Here is a 21,882-nt window from a genome sequence, read left to right as displayed (position 1 = left end):
TTGCCTAGTTACCGAAGATGTCTGCTCTCGCCTTTGATTGAACCCCTTATATGGAACAAGTTTGCCTTACTTCCCTTTTCCAAGTTTCTTGGTATGTACCTTCCGAAAAGTTCCTCTTTTTCTCTGTAAAATTCCAATGCAAAAGTAGTAAAAGGTATGTAAATTCTGGTATTTGAGTAAAGGAGCGGGGCTCGTATCCGTAAGGGCTAACCCCCTGCCGCTCTACATCCTCCCCCTACAGCTGTAGAATAAAGTGGTTCTATCTGGCCTGAACCCATGTTTATTCCACGACACTTTCTATAGTGGGAGGAGGGGGGGAACTGTACACAATATTCCAGAGGGGGATCATTTGATTCCCTGTTCTGTTCACTCCCTCTGTGGCACCTGGCATTGGGAGACAGGGCCCTGGGCTAGCTGGACCTTTGGTCTGACCCAGTCTGGCTGCTCTTCTGTTCTTCTGTAGGACTACAGGGTGGCCAGGTGTGACATGTTTGGTAGAGGACCTGGCCAACTGAGCTGGAGGAGACAGTTGAATTTTATATGTTTGGCCGAGGGATTCTGGGGCCAGGCCTGGCCCGGTGAGAAGGGTGACTGTGGAGAGCCTGGGGGAGAAAGAGCAGGAAGACTTGTAGGGAAGCAGCCATGAGCACTGGGACAGAGCCAGAGTTATAGGGTCCCTGGTTGGGAGCCCAGTGTGGTGGGATGAGACCATTCATCTGGGGTGCCCATCTGGGCAGTGTCTGAGCCCCTCGTGATACCGGGAGTACTCCTCTCTGCACCCTGGGGAGGTGCCATGATTCCCATTGCACAGATGGGAAACTGAGGCACAAAACGGCTCTCCCACTGCGCCTCTCTTGGCTTGGTAGAGCCCCTCACTTGCCTCTCTTGGGAGGGGATCATGGCCGGAAGACGACAACCAGGCTGGGGTGGTCGTTCCGTTAGCCCCCATGTGTCCTCTCCCACGGGGGTGGTACCACGGTTTCTTTTGCATCATGGTGCTGGGCTGAAAACCATACGGGACCCAGGGCATCATCTGTGGCCTATCCCACTGGGGACGGCAGCCGTAGGCTTCCTAGGGAGTTGGCCGTGTGTACCACCGAAGAGGTGGTGCTTGCGATCAGAGCCCTGGCCTGTAGGATGCGGTACAAGCAGAACCTGCCTTAGCAAGGTCCCCATCTGGACAGAGGACACACAGAACAGGAAAGGAATCAGGACAGCCATCCCTCAGCACGCTGCGGGAGATACTCGTAGGTTCCAGTAGCCCACGGAGCTGCCGGCACAGATCACAGACCCGGCGCCAGGTGCTGTACGCACCCAGCGTCTGCCTGGAAGAGTTTGCCCTCGGAACAGGCACGCGGACCCCTGGCAGAAGGCTGCTGGAGTCAGCACTGAGGCGCTGGGGTTTGGACAGCGCTCAGACCGGTCCCACCCGCCCGAGGATTACGCCGTTAATGAGTAATCCATCACTTTAACAACCTTGACTCCAGCTAATGTGGTAATTCCTTACAGAATTAGACTCTGAAAGGCAAGAGGGTAAGCAAATTCTGCGAGTATTAAAGGGACTTAAATGGAAATGGGAGGGGAGGGGGAGTAGGGGAATCCTTTGGTCACATTTATCAATTTACCCAAGAGATAAAGTGAAACCCAAGAAGCCGGGTCCCCTGCTATTAGCATGTCTCCCGGCTCGTTCCTTCCCTTCCCGAGAGCAGCAGAGTCTCCTGCATGGGGCTGGCCCATAGGACCGTAACAAGGCAGGGCAGGGCTGGTTTCTCAAGGGGAGTAAAGGAACCGGTGATCTATGATCTCAACGATAAACTCCCAAATGGGCCGAACATCAGAAACTGGCCTGAATTTGGGGCTTCGTCGTGGGTATCGATGAGGAGACCGGCTAGAGCAACCCCAAAGCAAGGTCTGCACCATGCCCGCCTGGGGCCTGCCTGAAATCGGCGTGCGGGATTAGTCTGGTTGTTTCACACGGGACTTGAAATTGTCCGGGTTGGCTGCAGAATAGTGTCACAAACGTGAATAAGTATTTGAGGGGGGTTGTATCGTGTGCAGGTGAGAGACTCATGCCACCTGAGGAGGGGTTCGAGGTCCCAGCAGCAGCTCTGACAATGCAGGCCGGTGCATGCCCCCCGGCTTGGGCCCTCTCAGTCCTGTCCCACGGCACCCCTGCTATTCCAGCCCTGGGACCCCCCCACAGCATCGCCCACACACCTCAGCCCTGATCCCAGGACATCTCCGCCTGGCCTGGTCCCGTGTTCTCTGCTAGTGCACCTCCATCCTGAACCATTCAACCCGCTGCTGGCGCCGTTCTGGGACTGGGACACTGGTCTGCCGCTGGCTCTCCCTCCTGCCCCATGTCACCCCTTCCCCAGCCTTTCTCAGCTCTTTCCAGCCCCACAAAAGCAGGCTTGCTGTGATCCCGGGTTTTGGAGATGGGATTTCCTTAGCCCATCGCACAGAAAGGCCCCTGTTTGCACACACTGCCCCCGGGTTCACGGGAAGTCAGAGGCGATGTTCTGGTTCTAGCCCATCCGTTTCCGTGCTGAAAGCCGCTGACGTTGGCTGGCCCCCATCCACGCCAGCTCTTACCAGCAGGGTTGTGTAATGCACAGTGTGCCTGGTCTGAAAGGCAGGTTTTAGTCTAAGCAGCACAGCTAATAAAGATGCTCTGTTGATGTGCAAATGGAGTTATTTTTGGAATTAACCACATTACTTGCACTGTATGGTGCAAATACCTCGGTACAATAGCACTGTCAGCCCGTAGCTGGGCATGCTGTGCTATTAATGTTCGTCATCGTGCCTGTAAATTCAATGTGCGATTTAGGCTTTGTATATACACTTAGGGCCCCGGTTTCACAGGCACCTTCTAATGTTGTGCATGGAAGATTCACACCCAGCAGCCGTGTGTGGACGTCCCAAGGCACTCAGTCATGACCTGTGGGCTCCTAGTTCCTGGCTCCGATGTTGGAATAATCCAAGAGGAGATTGGCCTTTACTCTGACCCTGTGCGGGCTAGGTCAGGACCTAGGGAGGTTAGGCAATGCAATGCAGATAGCTGTGCAGTTCCTCTTTCATGGACTTCCCTGTCAAAATTCAGTGCCTTGATTTAAGGAGATGGAAGGTGCTCCTACCACATTATTTTTAAGTAAATTACAAACCCGAGGGCAGATTGCTGGCTTCCCCATGTTAAATCAAAGGCTGTCATGGCACAGAATCAATGCTCCATAATGTCCCCTATATATTTAGAAACAGGTCCTTTAATAACTCCATGCATCTGAACACGTGGGCTGTGCCCATGAAAGCTCATGGCACCATCTACATGTTTTCTTCGTCTCTAAGGTGCTGCAGGACTATTTGTTTTTGTTTTTTTTTAAGTTTTTCCAGTTACAAACTAACTCGGCTCCCCCTCCAAAGCTTCTGCAATGCAAATGTCATTCATGTTCACCAGGACAGTGTGTTGTTAGCTAGTGACTGGCTTAGAGATTCTTGTACTTGCTGGAGGTTGTTTAGCGCAGGCAGTGGAAGCTTTTTTTTTTAAATATACATCCTGTGGTTCCCAGTTCAATTCCTGCAGATAACCCACAAGCAAAGGCACTGTTATTCGCACTAGCTGTGTTTTTGCACGAAAATCATGCAGGCTATGTCTAGACTGCAGGCTTCTTGCACAAGAGGCTTTTATTGGACAAGATCTTCTGCAACATTTCTTGCACAAGAGCGGGTCCACACTGCAAAACCTCCTCAAAAAACCCCCTCTTCCCTGTCCACACCTGCCTTTTTGTGAAAGAGCTCTTTCGCAAAAAGGCATTCTTCCTTGTAGACTGGGGAATACCTACGCTGGAAAAACCCCTCTGTGCTTTTGATTTTCTTGTGCAAAACCACGCCTGAGGTGTGGATGCTCCGTGAGTATTTTCAGAAAAACGGCCGCTCCACTTTGAAACAAGCAGGACTGTGAACCAACCGCTTGTTGTGACCCATTATGGACACTGACTGAGTGTCCTGTGTTTTCCAGATTCATGGTGGGGGGGGGGGGTAGACCCTGATTTTTAAAGCTACTTTGATGCCAAAAGGAGCCTGTTGGGATTTGCAAACAACACATAGGCATCCAGCTGCCTTTGATCTCTCTTTGTTGGAATGGAGGAAAAGGCCCAGCTCTGTCTGGAACACTTGGCTGTGACAATGCAGTTGGTTTTTTAAAAAAAATCTGGGCCCGCAATTGACTAAGGCATGAAGAGACTGGTCGCAGGCCAGCTGTCGGGCCTCCTAGGTCACAGGGCGGTGCCCCGTGTTCTTAACCATCGTGCCTTTTTCTTTTATGCCTTCCCCGTTTCAGTGTCACAGCACTGCGAAGGCAGGACCCAAACAGGTGCAGCTGGACTAGAATCAGGATTGCTTGCATGGACAGAGCTCTGTGTGTGTGTGTGTGTGTGTGTGTGTGTGTGTGTGTGTCCAGGGCTGGACTAGCTTCAAGGCCCTGCTGGCTTCCTGTGATGACACGCCCCCATGTAGAGAACAGACACGAACGCTGGCTGCTGCACAGGGCAGCGGGTGAGCAGGGGGTTTGCTTCCTAAGGGCCAAGGGGGAAGTTTCCTAGGCAGGCAGCCCACAATGCTAGCCAGCCTCATTCCCCCCGCTGCAAAGCTGCTGGATCCCTGCTCTGGGTGCGTCGGGCCTTGCTGCAGGCCTCACGCTGCCTTGCTGTCGATAGACATTCACCTCCCCTTGTCTGGGGGGCAGTGGGCGAATGCACCGGCCCCTGTCTCTGGAGATGCAGGGCCAGCGTTCGGCTGAAGAGGGCTTGGCGTGGCTGTTGGGTCCTGGACCGCACCTCCACAGCCACCGCATGTGGCAGCACACGTGGCCGTCTCTGGCGCGGCGGGGCGGGGGGCAGGTCAGGACTGAAGGGTGCTGGCTGCAGGTCATTGTCGAGGGAAGGGCATTGGCAGAGAGGTGGAGGGAGGAACAGGAGTGGGCGGGGTGCAGAGGAGCTGGGTCACATGCAACAGGGAGCTGGCACGGCACCTTGCTGGGCTCTGCCTGAGCTGGCATAAATGGGGGAGGGGGGGCCCAGACTTTCCACCCAGCTGCTTTCCCCTGTGCTAAAGTCACCTGGGATCTCCCAGCACTTGGCAAGGGAGGGGCCCTGAACCAGGCGTCTCCCTGGCCCGGAGAACAGAGCTCTGCCCAGCCCTGCGGGCATTGGGAGCACCAATTGCAGCCCCAGCGGCTGGGCGCCGGGAGAGCAACCCACAGCCGAGAACCAGGAGGCGTCCCAAAGGGGGCTCACAGGCAGGGGCACAACAGGGACCCACAGCAGCAAAGAGGGCAGGGGAGCCAGCAGTGTCCCCCTGGGAACCGTCCCATGGATTTCAGGGGGCTGGGGGAGCGGGAGGGGCCATTGGCAGGGGGCTTTGATCTGTCTGTGGAAGAGAAATCAAGCCCAGTGCCAGGCTAACTTTGGCTCTGGCTCTCAGAAGTGTGTGTGTGTGTGTGTGTGTGTGTGTGTGTCTGTCTGTCTCTCAGAGGTTGGTATGTGTGTGTGTGTGTGTTTGGCACTGGCTCTCAGAGGTTGGTGTGTGTGTGTGTGTGTGTGTGTGTGTGTGTGTTTGGCACTGGCTCTCAGAGGTTGGGGTGTGTGTGTGTGTGTGTGTTTGGCACTGGCTCTCAGAGGTTGGTGTGTGTGTGTGTGTGTGTGTGTGTGTGTGTGTGTGTGTGTGTTTGGCACTGGCTCTCAGAGGTTGGTGTGTGTGTGTGTGTGTGTTTGGCACTGGCTCTCAGAGGTTGGTGTGTGTGTACCATTCCTCCTACACACACACATACACTGAGGCTGAGATCAGCTGGCAGCTTGCTTCATTCGCCCCCCCCCCCCCCCCCGCCAAGGAAGCTGATCCCGATTAATTAAAGCGATGTTTAACATTCCGATGACACGCCGTGCGTGAGGGATACTTCACGCTACAACCCTCCTCACTCCCCAAAAGAGGGAGAAGCCAATGCACCTTGCAGGGGAAACTGCCCTTGGGACAAACCGCCTCCCCCCTCAGCCCCATCCCTTCCCTCGCTCCCTTATTTCCCCTGCCTGCCTCGCTCCCTGGCGGGCCACGCAGCTCTCGGGAGCGCAAGAGCCAGCCCCGGCCGAGCTAGGACTGCCCGTGGGCTGCGTGTCTAGTGCCTGCTTGGATGCAGCCACATCGCCTGCAGCCGTGAGGGCGAGGGCGAGGGCGAGGGCACCCTACCCAGTCCGGCGTGGGAGCCAGGGAGCTCTCCCGGGAGGGGGCCTCATTGGTGCACTGAAGGGAGAGGAAAGTCCCGGCGAGCCACGCTCCTGCGTCTTTGTGCGCGGTGGCAAAGTTTGAGCGGCTCCTTGCTTGCAGCGCGAGAGGGGGGGGGCAGCTCGCGTGTGTCGGGGGCAGCTGGGCGCCTCTTTAACCCCCGCCCCCTCTCCGCCGGCCCTCAAGCCACCGGTCATCGGGCTGCCCCCTTTGTCTTCGCCCTGCCTCGCCCGGCTTTGCCTCCCCACCCCTCCGGCTCTGGATTGCTGCTGCTGGGGGTGGGGACGAGCGAAAGATCAGCTGAGACAGGGAGGCGAAGTTGCAAGAAAGGGGCCGTTCCGGGCTTGGCGCGTGGCACTCCAGGCGCTGGTCAGTTTCAGTTCCGAGCTGGTCAGTTTCAAAGGCTGGAGGAAGCTGCCGCTGCTCTTCTTGTTTCTCCTTCGGCGGCTGCTGCTGCTGCTTTCCCTCGGCAGTCGCCTCTCCCGAAGGCAGCGAGAGACACACGCGCGCGCAGAGACCCCCAGTTTGCAGGAATTTCCAGCAGAAAGCTGTGCAAGCCAAGGGGCTAGCAGGCAGGAATCGTGAGCCCCCCCATTCAAGGAACCCACCGGATTGTGGCTACTCAGCTCACGCTGTGGATATCCTGCCATTTCCTCCCCTTCCATCTCTTCTCGGTTCCTTTTTTTTTCCGCCCCGAAAGATGCTCGGGAGGGATAGAACCAGACTTGTTCATCACTGGAAGAGCTAGAGACAGACGCTAGCTAGCTGGCCGGCTGCTGCAGAGCTGGGGTGATTTTTTTGGGGGGTGGGGGCTGAAAGAAACCATTTTTTTAATTCATCCGAGAAATCTCAGGATTTCTTTTTGCCTGGATTTGGGAGTTTTCTACCTGTTTACACGTGGGGAGCTATTGGATTTACTAACATGATTTTAGCAAACGTTTTCTGCACCCTCCTCTTTGTAGGTGAGTAATCCTGATTCGGATGCAAATCGTTACTCTGGGTTGGTGTGGCGGCGGCGAGTCCTTTGGCCAAACCTCCGGAGCTCTGGTGCTCGGACGGCATGTAAGAGCGGACATGTTTTATAGTGAACCAACCCCCCACCCCACCCCCAAAAAGCACAACGACCAAGCTTGGCACAGACCCTCCCTGTAAAGCGGGCTCCGATCCGGAGTGGAGATAAAAGGATGGAGAGACGCGTGTAGACGCGAGTCAGTGAAGTGTCTGGACAAGGCTTCCTAAGCGGGAAGGAATTGAGAGGGGCAGGGAAGGGGGGAGATGAGACCAAATCAGGGGGCAACTTTTGTACGATCAAACTCAGGATGAAAAGAAGCGAAAGGCTCCTACCGCCTCTCCAAGTTCTGGGGGAATTGAATCAGATACGACCCTTGCTTTCCGCCGGAGCGGGAGCCTGTCTGGAGAAGGGGTCCGCAGCATGTTGCAGACAGCTGCCTGGCTGCGTTTTCATCCCCCATCCCCAGGAAGGTAGAAGCGTTGGCTTGTTCCTTTTGGAAAGACCCCCCCCCCCATTCAATCGCTTTTCCAAACCCTTTGGTGCAAGGTGGGTGGGAAGCGGGTCTCCCAGGTGCTTGGCTGGTTGGTTGGAAGTGTGTGTGTGTGTGTGTGTGTGTGTGTGTAGGGGGAGGGGGCTGCCAGCTCTGTTGTAATCCAAGTGCCTGACGGTGTAGCTCGTGCGTGTGACCCCCAGGGCAGGCGATGTGGCCAAGCGGGTGTCTCCGGACCAGCCTCGCCCAGAGATGGGGAAGGGGCAGTCCTGTCCAGGAAGGAGTTGCCGGGTGGTTTAGGTGAAATCAAAGCCAAACGCCCCCCCTCCCAGTGCGTTTTCACTTTGGCACGGTTACCCTCCCCGCTCTCCCAGGTATCTCCCCTGGCGGGCGATGCCCCTTGTAGCAACCCCCGGGCACATGGCGACCTTGGCCCCTCTCTCACATACAGCCCTGTAGCCCCCACCCCTGGGGAATTCGGCTGGGGTCACCTTGGCCTGAGGAGTGGAGCCCTCCCTGCCCGCAGGGGACCAGAGAGATCAGCCACAGGCAAGAAGGATGCGCAGGGGGATGTGGGAAAAGAGGGATGAGGGAGACTTGACAGGGTGTTCAGAAGAGCTACTTTGCTTCAGGATCTTGCCCCTGGACTTTTGCCTTGATGGGGGAGCAGGGCCCAGCCTGGGAAGCCCCCAGCGAGAGCCCTGGGTAGGCAGACTAGGGTAGTGCCTGGGCTATTTTGGGGAGGTGGGGGGGGAGAGCAGGGATGGGATGCAGGCGGGTGGTGTGTGTGGGGGGGTATTTTCTCCTCTGCCACAGGAGGGCCGGGGTGGTTCCTTGGGGCAGGGGGGTGAGGGTCGTCCTCCCAATCGGCACTCCCCACATCCGAGTGTCAGGGCTAGGCCTGGGAATGAGGCATAAGGACTGGCTGCCAAAGTGACAGCAAGCCAGAATGCCTGGCTCCATGGGGGGTGGGAAGGGGAGGAGGGAGGGGAAGGACATGGCTGGGGTTGATGGCAGAGGGAGTAGCCCCTTTTAGGGCATGTTGCCATCCCCGATGGCTTGGGGGCGGGGCGGGGCAGCACGACTGGCAGAGCAGGAGATGGGAAGGGGTCAGAAAGAGACTGTCGCAGCACCGGCTTTGTGCTGACAGACAGCAGGGGTGTGTGCTGCGGATCAGTGTTCCCTGTAAGCTGGGTGCTTGGGCGGCTGCCCGCACGAGACTGAAATGCCTCCCAGCTGATTAACGGAGCCCCGCAGCCACCCACCGCATGTGTTTCTACTGGCGGTGCACATCTGCGTGTGCCGCGGGGCGCCTCACAAAATTCATTCTGCACGTGGCTAGAAAAAAACGTAGAGGGACCATTGGTGGGGGAGGAGGGAGGACTCAGGATCTGCTCCCAGAAGAGATGGGGGGGGGGGAAGGCATGTGTGTGGAGACAGATCGACAACCCCGTTGTGATGTTTGTTGGGCGTTAACCCCCTGTTTATTTGCCTGCCCATTTGGCTTGTTGAGAGGCCTCCGGTGAGCTCCCCCGGAGTCTGGGGATGGAGGACGCCGCCCCTGAGGCCGGCTCCTAGCCCTGCCTCCCGGGGAACCGGGAAAAGGCGCACGCGGCTGGACTAACAGTCTCATTGCAGGCGAAGCTTCCTCAGTGCCAGACTGGGGGGCCCGGCACGGCGATGCTGCGCAGGCTGGGGGCGGAGCGGACCCTTCGGTCGCTACCCAAATGGGAGCTGGCACTTCAGGAAGCCTGGCTCCCCAGAGGGTGGGTGAGAAGCCCTTGATAATCTTCCCCCTCTTGGCTGAGAGCATAGGAAGCCAGGGCTGGGGGTGGGGCTGGCACGTGCCGCCAGAGCGAGAGCCGCGCTGTTGAATTGAGCCAGGGCAGGAGGAGTTGCCCCGAAGGCTCCCCATGTGCAAAGTGCGCGAGGCCCGTGTTCCTGGGGGGTGTGTCCCGGGAACCGTGCGGGGGCTGGCGCGAGGGTGCCCGGCGTGAGGGCCCTTGGGTCGCTCGCTGGCCCCGGGCCGGAGGTTTGCGAGTGCTCAGCGTGTGCGTCTGCTGGGCAGTTAAGCCTCCCGGGGGCTCTGAGGGGCAATTCCAGGCCGTGCGAACGAGGCGCTGTCGGAGAACGTCAGGCGGGGGAGGGCGGCGGGGAGGAGAAACAGCCTCCGCAGGGGCCGATGTATCACTGGAGTCGGCGGAGCAACCTGGGCCTTGCGCCTGTGGTCTGGGATGCCCCCGAAGCGCCGCCTCTCTGGTCGGACCAAGATCAGGAGGGTTTGTGGTGCCGGGGGCCTGGGGCACCCTGGATGCTTGCAAGGCAGATTCAAGTTGGGCCTGTCCTGAAGGGCCGGGGTGGCAAGGGGACATGCTGAAGGAGCTCCGAATCCGGAGTGAAAGCCAGGGGCCAGGCCGGGACACCCGCCTTCTAGTCTTCTGAAAGCAGAGGGGGGTCCCCCTTGTCTAGCTGGCTTGGGGCACAGGGACCCCCTGAACGTGTCCCCTCCTGTTTCCGACCCTTGCTTGTGAGGCGCTAACTGCACCAGGATTGAATCAGCAGGCACGGAGGCACCCTCTGGGTGGGGCCCATCGATGGGCGTGGAGAGTGCTTGGTGCCCCAACGTGGTACCACGCTGGCTAGTTGACCAGGACGGGCCCATCTGATACGCCAGCCGGGAAGCCAGGCCGGGCTGGTGTCTGGGTTGGGCTGCCTGTGCCAGAGGGGCAAATTCTGGTCTCTGCTCCAGAGAGAGGGCAGGGGCCAGGGCCGCCCCAGGCCTCCGGATCACAGCTGGTAGATTTGCTGTTGCATTTCCCGTCACTGCCACTGGGGGCATCTCTGCCCAGGCTGGGGTCCCTGCCATAAGGCGCCTCCCTCCCCAGCGACTCCCTCCCTACAACCCAGGGCTCTCTTTTCACGGCATCACGCCCCGGCTCGTGGTCTTGTTCCTCGGCCTTGGCAGCGTTTTCTGGGGCAGCGCGGCCTCTGGGCCCTGCCGCCTCTTTGCTGGGCCTGGCCATCACCCCCTGCTGCAAACCAGACCCTTGCACTCCTGCGTCTGCGTGCAGCTCGGGACATGTGGGGAGACACGTGGGGGGCTGGGCTGTCCTCTGCAGGGAGATCTGGGGGGGGAGGTGCATGGCAGGAGGCAATCCAGGGAGGAGGGCAGGATGGAGCGGACCTGTCAGCTGGTGGGGGGAAGGACTGGAGCATGGATTTCCCTTTGAGTCCTGAGAAAGGGGAGACCTGGATCTAGAACCTAGGGGGGCTGAACTCTGCAACGAGTCCTTGAGAAACCAAGGCTCGCCCTCAGCCCCGGTGTGAGTCTGACGGAGCCCGAGGCGACCAGTGTCTGCGGGGAAGGGCAGAGCGAGGGCATCCGGCTTCAGCAATTAAAATGGGGTGGGAAGGAGATGTGACAATCTAGGGGGGGCATGTAACCCCCCCCATGCATCCCCTATGGATGGAGTCACGCCAAGGATGCAGACAAGTGTGCGCGGAGATGGGGGCCGGGGAGGATGCGTCCGTGAAGGGGTGACGGGCAGGAGTCCTACAGTTTTGGGGGATTTTATGTCCCCAGGGGCAAGCGCTGTGGCCTGTGGTGGGGGGGGCTTTTGTGGACGGGATACGTAGATGGTTAGCTGTAGTGGTTTGTCCAGCTCTTTGGATCCTGCAACCGGTAAAGCCTGGGACCTCTCCCCTCCAAATCTTTGTTCTTCTCGCAGCGATGAGCCTCTGCGGGTCCCTCGAAGGCAGGAACCTGGAGAGGCTGGTTGGTGCTCACTCCTCCCTCCACTGGCCCTCTCTGCCATTTGTGGCTGCATTGGCAACGTGGTTAGCTCAGAGGGGGAGACCATGGGGGATTGTGCAAGGCACCAGAGGCCCGGCAGCACTGGTCCAACACCGCCCTGCCTCGTGCATCCCTCCTCCAGCCCCCGGGGGCTATCGGATTGGAAGGAGAAGAACTTCCAGCACAGGAAGAGTTAATTTGCTCCCATCGCCTGGCTGGGTGTGGTTTTGAGCTACAGTCTTTACGCCAACCGCGCCAGTTCCCGGGACACCTTTCCTGTCTGCCCAGAGGGCCCAAGATCCAGCGATGGCCCAAAAGGTCAGACACCTGCTGACCCCAGGAGGAAATCTCTGTGCTCTGTGGCCGGAGGGCAAGTGATGGGCACGTTTCCAGTAAACAGCTCTGCAGAGGCGTCACCATCCTGCCTGATGTGAAATTCCCCCGGCTGTTTCAGTCCTCGGCTCCTTCCCATGCCTCTCTCTGCTGCCCTCCACACCCCCGCCCCCACCATTCCAGCGCTCCACAAGGCTCGGCCAGGACACCTCACTTCTGACCAGTCTTCCCTCTAATCTTTTCCATCCACCGTGTGGAATAAAATGATGTGCACCAAAGCACGTGTGAATGTGCACCACCCAGCAGCAACACAAAACCTAGCTGTGGGCACTCTGCTAAGCAGCTGGGGGGGCATTTGAATTTTTCCTGAGCGGCCGCACAAGTGCACGGCTTACAGGGAACACTGCTCTTAACCTGCAGTGCCTCCCCCACACCTCCGGCTATTCTACTTCTGGCCACTTCTTCCCTGCCAACGCCCCTCTGTCTTGATCTACAACGCCTCCCGCTACTCCAGTCTGCTGCTGTACAATCCCCCTCCAGCCCTGGTTGCTCCTAGTCCTTGGCCTGCTTTTCTCTCTGCCAGCGCACAGAATGCTGCACTAATCTTCTCCGAGACGCAAAGGCCTTGCAGGACAGATCACTTGCTTGCGACATAAGTGGAGACTTGATCTCAGGCCCCGGATGGAAAAGCCCCCAGCCTCGGGCACCACCCCGCTGCCAGGGCCTGCTGGGGGCGGGGAACAAGGGCAAACAAAAGGCACCATCACGAAGGAAGAGGGGTTCTTTCTCGGCAGCTCCGAGCAGGGCAGGAGGAAAGCACAAAGGCAGGGCACTGTTGTGAGCTGGGGCCGGGGGTCCATGAGGTGGTGAGAGGGGGCTGTGAATAGGATGCCAAAAGAACTCCAAGCCAGGTGACCCTTGTTCGTGCCTGGCTGCTTTTTGCCGGTGGAATTGGGAGCTAGCACGGCTCTGCCCTCTAGGTGTCACTGTCTCCCTGCCATACCTGGCCACAGGCTGGGCTTTAAAATTCCCAGTTTGCCTTTGAAGGCCGGGCAGGAGCCGGCTGTGGGCGTTAGGAAGGATCAGGGGTGGGAGGAGGGGGTAGGAACCCCACGCTTCCCACATCCCCCAGCTGCAGAGGCATTTAAAGAGACACTTTTCTTCCATCCTCCGCTGCATGTCAGACTCTAGCACCCTCCTGATTTGCATAGATCATCTTCCACGCCAGTCGAGGAGATGGCTCGGGTTTTATCTCCCGTCTCTGGGTGAAAGGCCGGTGCTGAAATTCGGTGGAATGTCGTTTAGAATAAATAAATGCCCCCTCCCTCACCCCCGAATGAATCCAAAGAAGCCGCTGCGTAGAAACGGAGATGGCTCCATCGAGATCCAGTGATCTGCTTTGGAGAAGGGGGAAGAAAGAGAGACGTGGGGGAGGCAGAGAGTCTGGGCCTGACTGCTCAGGGACAGGAGCTAAGTGGAAGGGAAAGACACGTCGTTTTCATTAGATCTTCTGCCAGCTCATATGAAGGTCGGTTCTAACTGTGTCTAAGCTGAGAGGGGAAGGTTGTATTTGGGAAACGCTGCATGGCTGCATCCAAGCGACAGTATCGCCAGCTCCACATGGTCAAGAATCCTGAGTCAAAAGCCCCCAAGCCCATGAAATTAAAAAAAAAATCCCATTGGGGTTTGGTTCTTTGCCTTTGGGGCTTTTTTGTGTGAGAGTCTTTCCGGGTCACATCTGGAAGCTTTTTCTCCCAACCAGTAGGACTAGAACCAAGGCGGCGTCTCTTTTCAAGGAAGCTGAAATTCTCCTTTATTCCCCGAGCTGAGGCTTTGGGAAGACAAACCAGCTCTTGCGAGACTCTTGAGAAAACCACAAGGAGTCCGGGGCCCCTGAAGAACGTAACAATTTTATCGGGGCACGAGCGTCCGTGAGTCGCACTGCGCTCCTTCCTGCTTTGGCTGAAACTGACGAGCACGGCAACCTCTCTGACACCGGATAAAACCACAGGCCGCGGCCGCACAGGCGGGGGTTGCGTTCCCTCCCCCTCCCGTTCCTTTGCTCGCTCCAGCGCCCTTTGCCAGGACCAGGTCGCTGGGGAGCCAAGGAAGCCGGAGGGCTGCTCTGACTTGGGTTCCCCTTCCCATGGAAACGGAGAACAGCCATAGAGCAATATACTAGCCATGCCCCTTCCCTGCCTGTGCCAATTCTCACCTTCCTGTGGGTCCGGGTGGGGACAAGGCTCCAATCCAGCTCCACCCCCCTACATCAGCCATCGGGCTCCCTTAGGGGGCTGTTCCCTGCCCCTTTATGCTGCCCCATGAGCGGAACTAAGGATCAGGCTCTACAGCACCAAAGCTTTTTTGATGGCTCTGGGTAGACCTCCAGCATTCCCCATGGATCAGCCTTGAGCCCTCAGCCTGGCTCAGCTGTGGCCTGCAGCCTTCTGGCCTCAGCCTGGCTCAGCCGTGGCCTGCAGCCTTCTGGCCTCAGCCTGGCTCAGCAGTGGCCTGCAGCCTTCTGGCCTCAGCTTGGCTCAGCCGTGGCCTGCAGCCTTCTGGCCTGCAGCCTGGCTCAGCAGTGGTCTGCAGCCTTCTGGCCTCAGCCTGGCTCAGCCGTGGCCTGCAGCCTTCTGGCCTCAGCCTGGCTCAGCAGTGGCCTGCAGCCTTCTGGCCTCGGCCTGGCTCAGCCGTGGCCTGCAGCCTTCTGGCCTCGGCCTGGCTCAGCAGTGGCCTGCAGCCTTCTACTCTAATACTACTGGTGCGCATCCCAGCCCCCTCCTTGCCGCTCTTGCAGCGGTGCCCATGCCCCACACCCATGGCCTGCAGCCCTCGGCTATTCCTGCCCTGGCAGCAGAGATTTCCAGTGGCACAAGGGGGGCAGACTTTCCCTGGACTCCAAGCATTGGGGTCCCGAACTAGAGCTGGCCCCTCACTCTGCAGGGTGAAAGGCTGGGGCTCTGCAGCTGCTGGATTTCTGGAGTGACTTAATGCTGGACGGTCCAGTTCCTGTCTTTGGCACTGGGCTTATAAAACTGGTGGAGAAGCTGTTCCCAGGAGATATGTCCCTGTGCACCAAAAGGAAGGATCCAGGTACCGCACAGTCTTCCCTAACAGACCAAACCCTGCAGCCAGACGGCTCAGAGTGACCCTGTCGAACCGTGAGCAACAATGGCTGCTTCATCTCAAAAAAGATCTCTCGGCATTGGAAAAAGTTCCAAAAAGGGCAGCAAAGATGATAAGGGGTTTGGAGCGGCTGCTGTATGAAGATAGATTTGAAAAGCCTGGGACTTTTCGGCTTAGAAAAGAGGAGATGAAGGGGGGACATGAGAGAGATCTATAAAATCATGGCCAGTGTAAAGAAAGTGAGTAAAGAAAAGCTATTTACTTGGTCCTATAACACCAAGAACGAGACGTCACCAAATTAAATTTAATAGGTAGCAAGTTTAAAACAAACAAAAGGTCGTATTTCTTCACGCAGCACACAGTCAACCTGTGGAACTCCTTGCCAGAGGAAGTTGTGAAGGCCAGGACTTTAGCAGGGTTCAAAAAAGAGCTGGATAAATTCATAGAGGTTAGGTCCATCAATGGCTATTAGCCAGGATGGGTAGGGATGGTTTCCCTAGCCTCTGTTTGCCAGAAGTTGGAAATGGGTAACAGAGGAGGGATCACTTGATGATTCCCTGTTCTGTTCATTTCCTCTGGGGCACCTGGAATCGGCAGACAGGATACTGGGCAAGATGGACCTTTGGTCTGACCTAGTCTGGCTGGTCTTACGTTCTAACAGCTGCGAGATCCAATTAAAAACCTGCTGGAGGGTTGAGGGGTCCTGCACAGTCTGGAAGGAGGGCTGGCTGGGTTGGGGGTGGGGGAGAGCATGTGTGTGTAGGTATTAGTGGAGTGGGGTCTGCACAAGGGAGAAACTACCTTGGTAAAGAGCTGGGGCCTGATGCTCTGGTGAGGAGCACCAGATGCTTCTGCTGACTGCTGGTCCGTCTTGAGTCCAGGGTGCACAGCAAACCAGAACTGGCGCTGCTGGGGAAGATGGTTGGGAGCTGGCTGGATGAAGGGGAGGCTGGGAGCAGGAGAGGAGGTAGAGCAGAGCTTTGGGGAGCGCTCCGCCATGGGACAAGAGACGGGGGGACGGTCCCTGCGTGATTCTCTTTTGTGCAAATGTTTCCTTTGGTTTCCACCCCTGCTGCCTGCTTGCGTTTTGCAGAGTCTTTACTGGTTTTTATTAGCGCCTCAAATGGGCTGCGTCGGACCTCGAGCCTTATTGGCTAATTACATATCTCTGTAGCTTCCCAGTGCCTGCGAATGTGAGCACTCTGGAAAAGCAGCCGGGCGCATCTGGGCTGCTTCTTGGAACAGGCAAGGTTTGTTCCTTTGGGGGAAACCTATGTCATTGTGGTGGGAAATGATCGCACATCCCCTCGGTAACATGCAGCGGAGAGGCGAAATTCCCAGGTTAGCTAGAAGGGCTGAGGTGGCCGGACTTCTAGATACACCCAGAGCTAGCGTGGGCGTATCTACGTAAGCCGGGAAGGACGTCACCTAGCTGGAGCAGACACCGACCTTCCAAGGCTGCTGGATTCTTGGTGGACTTGGGTGGGAGCGCCAGGCATGCACTTTGATCCAAACAGAACAACCCAGGGCACAGGCTCTCAGCGGGGTTGTAACTTGCCAGGATGCTGCCAGCTGGAGCTGTAAGAGCAGCTCGCTAGCTGGCAGCAGGAGTAGACTTTTACCTTCTATGTGGCCCAGCTACGAGGGGGCAATTTGACGCATGCTAACCATGCGGGTTACCCAGCTCGTAGAATCCTAGGGTTGGCAGAGACCTCAGGAAGTCATCGAGTCCAACCCTCTGCCCAAAGCAGGAACAACCGCAAGGCTTGGAAGCAGAGCCAGGTTCCAAATCTCTTCAGAGCGAGAGGGTGTTGGATGCTTTCCCCCACTAGTGACGTGGAGCTGAGACAGGTCACGGCATGACTCAGCCAGGCAGGAAGAGAAGCCGGGGAATGCAGGAAGGCCTGGTTCCATCAGGGCCCTTGCGTGGCCTGAAGTTGAAGGAGAGGGGCTGTGGGAGTCAGGCCGTGCTCAGTGCTCTAGCTGGAGACAAGAGCCCCTGCATGCTCTTGAATGTGGGGAGGGGAGCTGCTCCTAAGGCTTTGTCTACACTGGCAGGTTTTGTCACCAAGAACTGCCTTTGGGGGACAAAACAGTAAGAGCGTGTAGCCTGCAATGGGACTTTTGTTGGGAAAACACCCAGTTTTGGTGACACAAAACTTCTACCCCTGAAAGAGACTTTTATCTTTTCCCTTCCCTTTATTGTCGACAAAGCCAGTGTGGACTCTGCTGTTTATTTTGTGGGGAGAACTGGCTTCCACCAGTATCTCCCCATGCCTGCGCTGATGGCTCTGCTCAGTGTTCTGTGATCTCTGATGCCCTGCAGGCCTGTGTTCCTCCACTTTCAAAACGCTGGGAAGTGTCTGACAGCTGAGTGAGCTGCATTGTTTGGGGAACAAAGAGCAAATCATTGGACTGCTCCTGTTCTGCCTTGCTAGGAACACAGGGGCAGGCAGGCTGCTGCTGCCAGGGGAGGGCTGGAGAGACTGCAGTGCTGCTTGCAATGCCTCAGCATGGAGAGCTTCTAGAGCTACCAGGGAATCCCAAGAAGCACAGGGATCAGCTCTCCCTTCCCACAACATTGCCCTGCTGGAAGCTTCCCCACAATGCTTTGCTCTGTCTGTCACCAGGGTGCTACCAATGTGGCCATAAATGTTGACAATGGAAGGCGGAAAATCCCGTTTTGACCGGTTTTCACTTTAGCATGTCGACAGCACTTTTATCGCCAAACCTTCCCGGTGTAGCCAGCCTGAGTCCCAAATGGACTCGTCAGTTACAAACAGTGATCCTGAGCAAGCCTGGTTCTATACCCGCCTCAGCTGATTCCTACTGGGAACCCAACCGGCTCCTGCGTAGGGTGAGTGGGAGGAGATCCAGGCGCTGCATATTACCTGCCCATCTTACCTCAGCATGCCAGAGGAGGCGGAGGCTGCTGGCAGCTCCTGGGGCAGAGAACTCCAGACTTCAGCTGCCTTTTAGAAAACGAACTTGCGTTTGCAGGAAGGAGAAGGCGGTGCTGCCTCTGGGCTGTGGTCCAGGTCTTAGTAGGGGAGGGAGGACTGCTCATGGTCCCTCTCCTGTTTGCATGAAAACTGCCGGCTCAGGATCTTCCATGAGTCCAGCATCCCCAGCAGAGGCTGCCTCCAACGTTAATTTTTTTTTATTAAATGTTCTGCTTTTTGAGGCATTTCTTTCGGGCAGATGAACTCCTCCCTCTTCCCCCCACTGCTGTCCGGTGCAGGCCACCCCCTGTTCTAGGACACTGCTGCAAATCCAGAGTCACTTCTGATTTGCAGAACAGGGTATTGGGCTCTCGCTGTACTAGGGCTGGTTTACAGCCAGGATCCCTGTTGAGTTTGGAATTAAACAGCAAGTCTTCCGCCATCATGCTGCATCAAAGTCCCTGGGGCTTTGCAGCAAGGAAGGAATTCAGGATCAGAGCTTGAATGGGAAAAGTGGTGTGATTTAGCCGGTTGCGCTCAGACGACTGGGGAGTCAGGAATTCTGGGGTCTGTCTAACATTGACTCATTGATCCTAGAATATGAGGAACAAATTCCCACCATATCCATGGGTAGAGCCCTGCACAGATACAAAATTTGCATCCCTGTCTACATCTGTCTACAGAAAAATATGCTGCGGATATCTGCGTCCACATCTGTGGCTACCCGTGGATATAAAGCAGATAGCTCTTGATCTGCAGGGCCCTATCTGTGGGATTTGCTTAACATCTTGTCCTCTTAGGGTGCTTGAGCTCAGCCTCAGTTGCTGGCTGTTTACAGACTGGGGACATAGCCATAAACTGCAGCAGGATAGATTATTTATTACTATTATCGGCATTACAGTAGGACTTAGAAGTTTGCGTCAAGCTTTGGATCTCATTGTGCAAGGTGCTGTACGTGCAGATGGTAAGCGACAGTCCCTAAGGCTATGTCTAGACTGCAGGCTTCTTTCGAAAGAAGTTTTCCCATTAAAGTTTTCCCATTAAAAGCATTTGCGGGAAAAAGCATCTAGATTGGCATGAACGCTTTTCCGCAAAAGCACTTCTTGTGGAAAAGCATCCGTGCCAATCTAGACACGATTTTGCGCAAGAAAGCCCTGATCGCCATTTTCGCTATCGGGGCTTTTTTGCACAAAACAGTTTTTAGCGGTCTACACTGGCCCTCTTGCGCAAAAACATTTCCGGAAAAGGGCTTTTGCCCGAATGGGAACGTCGAAGCAGTTGCGCAAGAAGCACCGATTTCAGACAGTAGAACGTCAGTGCTTTTGCGCAAAATCAAGTGGCCAGTGTAGACAGCTGGTAAGTTTTTGCATAAAAGTGGCTGCTTTTGCAGAAAAACTTGCCAGTCTAGACACAGCCCCTGGGTTCTGTGCGCCTGCCACTGGGGCACCCCTGGGCGTGAACCAGGAGTCACTGGGGTTTGTTATCCAATGGATTGGCAGCACTTCCCCCACTGGGACGGCCCTCAGTTTCTGAGCCGTGGTGCGGATTGGCTGCCTAAGTCACATGGGGTTGTTCCTGTCCCCTAAGTGGATGAGTACAACTCTTATAACCAGGAGGACGGGGCTGAAGAGTCCAGCAGGAGCTGGATGCTTGAGAGGTGTGGGCGTTCTGCTCTGGTGTTTGCTGAGAGATGACGTACTGCAGGTTTGTGAGCTGGGCTTTTCTCTCAGTGGGGGAGACTCGCTCTGCTCCTCCTCCTCTGCACCCTCTAAGGAGGCTGGTCAGGGACCAACACTGCAGCCCCGGAAACAAGCTGATGAGTGATTCTGAGGGCTTGCTAATGTTTCCCAGTGTTTCAGTGCATGATGGATTCCCAGGGACTGGCGACTCCCCTAAGGATAACAGCTTACTACTGCTGCCTGCTGCTGGACTTACTCATCTAGCTAGTGTGGCCGAGGCTGATGTTGAAGGCAGGGAGTTCCAGACCTGCTGGTGGCCTCCATGGAATGCTGTTCCCTAGCTCCTTCGGAGTGTGAAAAATTAACTTCCTGGGCCTGTTGGCGTAAGAGCGAAACCAGATTTATTGCATGGCAGCACCGGTCTTTGCCTGGCATGTTTTTTAACAGGCAGGATTTTCGTTACCTTGTAAAGATACTTCAGACTGAGCAGAGAGGAAACACATTTCGATGGCATTACCGATAACCCACACACGACTTTATATGTGTAGAGCAATGTTACCTAGTGGCCAGCGCAGCTGATGGGGAGAGCAAGGGCGTTGGACTCGATGAGGGGGTTGGACTTGTTGATCTCCCGAGGTCTCCTAATTGTCTAAGATTTCAAGTTTCTAGTCCCCTCTCTGCTCCTAATTTGCTGCATGACTTTGCACGAATCGCTCCATAGTGCGATGCCTCAGTTTCCCCACTCGGACCATGTGGGTCATTGAGGGCTGTCCGGATCGATCTGTTAAGGTTTGTAAAGTGCTCTACAAGGGAGTGGAGAAATGAGAGCTAGGTTTCTGCTCCCTCCCTCCCACACCAGGCGGGCTGCAGAGCTGACCTGGGGTTCAGGACTGGAATGGCTGAGGGTGCAACAGAGCAGCACCGAGGGGATTGGAAGACCCAGGGGGGCTCCTGGCAGAGATGTGGGGCTGAGGAGGGACCCCAGGGCTGAGGGAGGAGTGGGGGAGGGACTCCTGGTCAGGATCCCAGTGCTGGCGGTGCTGTGAGGGGAGTGCGGACAGGGCTGGGGGAGCAGTAGGCGCTGTGGGTCGGGATCATGTGGCAGGCCCAGGCATGGGAGGGGGCAGGCAGAGGGGGCCGCTGCCTGGGTGGGGGGCGAGTTGTGGGCCTGAAGCACTGGCGAAGGGCAGAGCCTTGGCTAGCCTCACTCACCACGCTCTGGCCTTTCTTTCCTCCCCCTCCCCAGACCAGATCCTCCATTCCCTGGCTTCTGGCCAGGCCCCTCCTGGCTGGCGTGCCCCCGTGGACTGTGTGCGGGCCAGCGAGCTGTGCGCCGCCGACCCCAGCTGCAGCTCCCGGTACCGCACCCTGCGCCAGTGCCTGGCCGGCCGGGACAGGAACACCATGCTGGCCAACAAGGAGTGCCAGGCGGCCCTGGAGGTGCTGCAGGAGAGCCCCCTCTACGACTGCCGCTGCAAGCGGGGCATGAAGAAGGAGCTGCAGTGCCTGCAGATCTACTGGAGCATACACCTCGGGCTGACGGAGGGTAAGCGTCCCGCCGGGGGGCCTGGTCCGTTGCATGGGGAGGTCCCCCCCATGTAGCCCCATAGGAGCGTTCCAGTGAGTTTGCTCAGTAGTGGTGTGGGGGGGAGGCTGTTCGGGTTCATTGGGTTGTGGGTGGCGGGGGCAGGGGTGGTGTTGGCCCATTGCGTTGTTGGTGCGGGAGGAGTGGTTCTGGCCCATTGGATTGTTGCTGGGGGAGGGGTGCTGCTGGCCCATTGGGTGGTTGACAGGGAGGAAGAGTGGTGCTGTCCCGTTGGGTTGTTGGTGAAAAGGGGTGGTGTTGGCCGATTGCATTGTTGCTGGGGGAGGGGTGGTGCTGGCCCATTGGGTTGTTGTTGGGGGAGGAAGGGTGGTGCTGTCCCGTTGGGTTGTTGTTGCTGGGGGAGGGGTGGTGCTGGCCCATTGGGTTGTTGTTGGGGGAGGAAGGGTGGTGCTGTCCCGTTGGGTTGTTGTTGCTGGGGGAGGGGTGGTGCTGGCCCATTGGGTTGTTGTTGGGGGAGGAAGGGTGGTGCTGTCCCGTTGGGTTGTTGTTGGTGGGGGAGGGGTGGTGTTGGCCCATTGCATTGTTGGTGGGGTAGGGGTGGTGTTGGCCCATTGCATTGTTGCTGGGGGAGGGGTGGTGCTGGCCCATTGTGTTGTTGACGGGGAGGGGCGGTATTGGCCCATTGCAT

The 21,882-nt window shown here is 57.0% G+C and overlaps 1 protein-coding gene across 2 annotated transcripts in view; it reads left to right on the top strand.

Moving 5' to 3' along the window:
- Window positions 1–5,993: 5,993 nt before the first annotated feature.
- The window catches only part of GFRA2 (GDNF family receptor alpha 2), a 113,227-nt gene continuing 97,338 nt past the window's right edge, over window positions 5,994–21,882 (top strand). For both annotated transcript variants that reach the window (XM_089773765.1, XM_075910697.2), the window contains exons 1-2: window positions 5,994–7,235; window positions 20,895–21,194. In XM_089773765.1, coding sequence (XP_089629891.1) covers window positions 7,196–7,235; window positions 20,895–21,194 — 340 coding nt within the window. In that variant the 5' untranslated portion in view covers window positions 5,994–7,195. The remainder of the gene's footprint in view (window positions 7,236–20,894; window positions 21,195–21,882) is intronic.

The sequence above is a fragment of the Pelodiscus sinensis genome, chromosome 28 (genome assembly GCF_052426305.1).
Source record: "Pelodiscus sinensis isolate ZL-2025 chromosome 28, ASM5242630v1, whole genome shotgun sequence".
In the NCBI taxonomy this organism is placed as follows: Eukaryota; Metazoa; Chordata; order Testudines; family Trionychidae; genus Pelodiscus; species Pelodiscus sinensis.
This window is presented reverse-complemented; position numbering and strand designations above follow the sequence as displayed.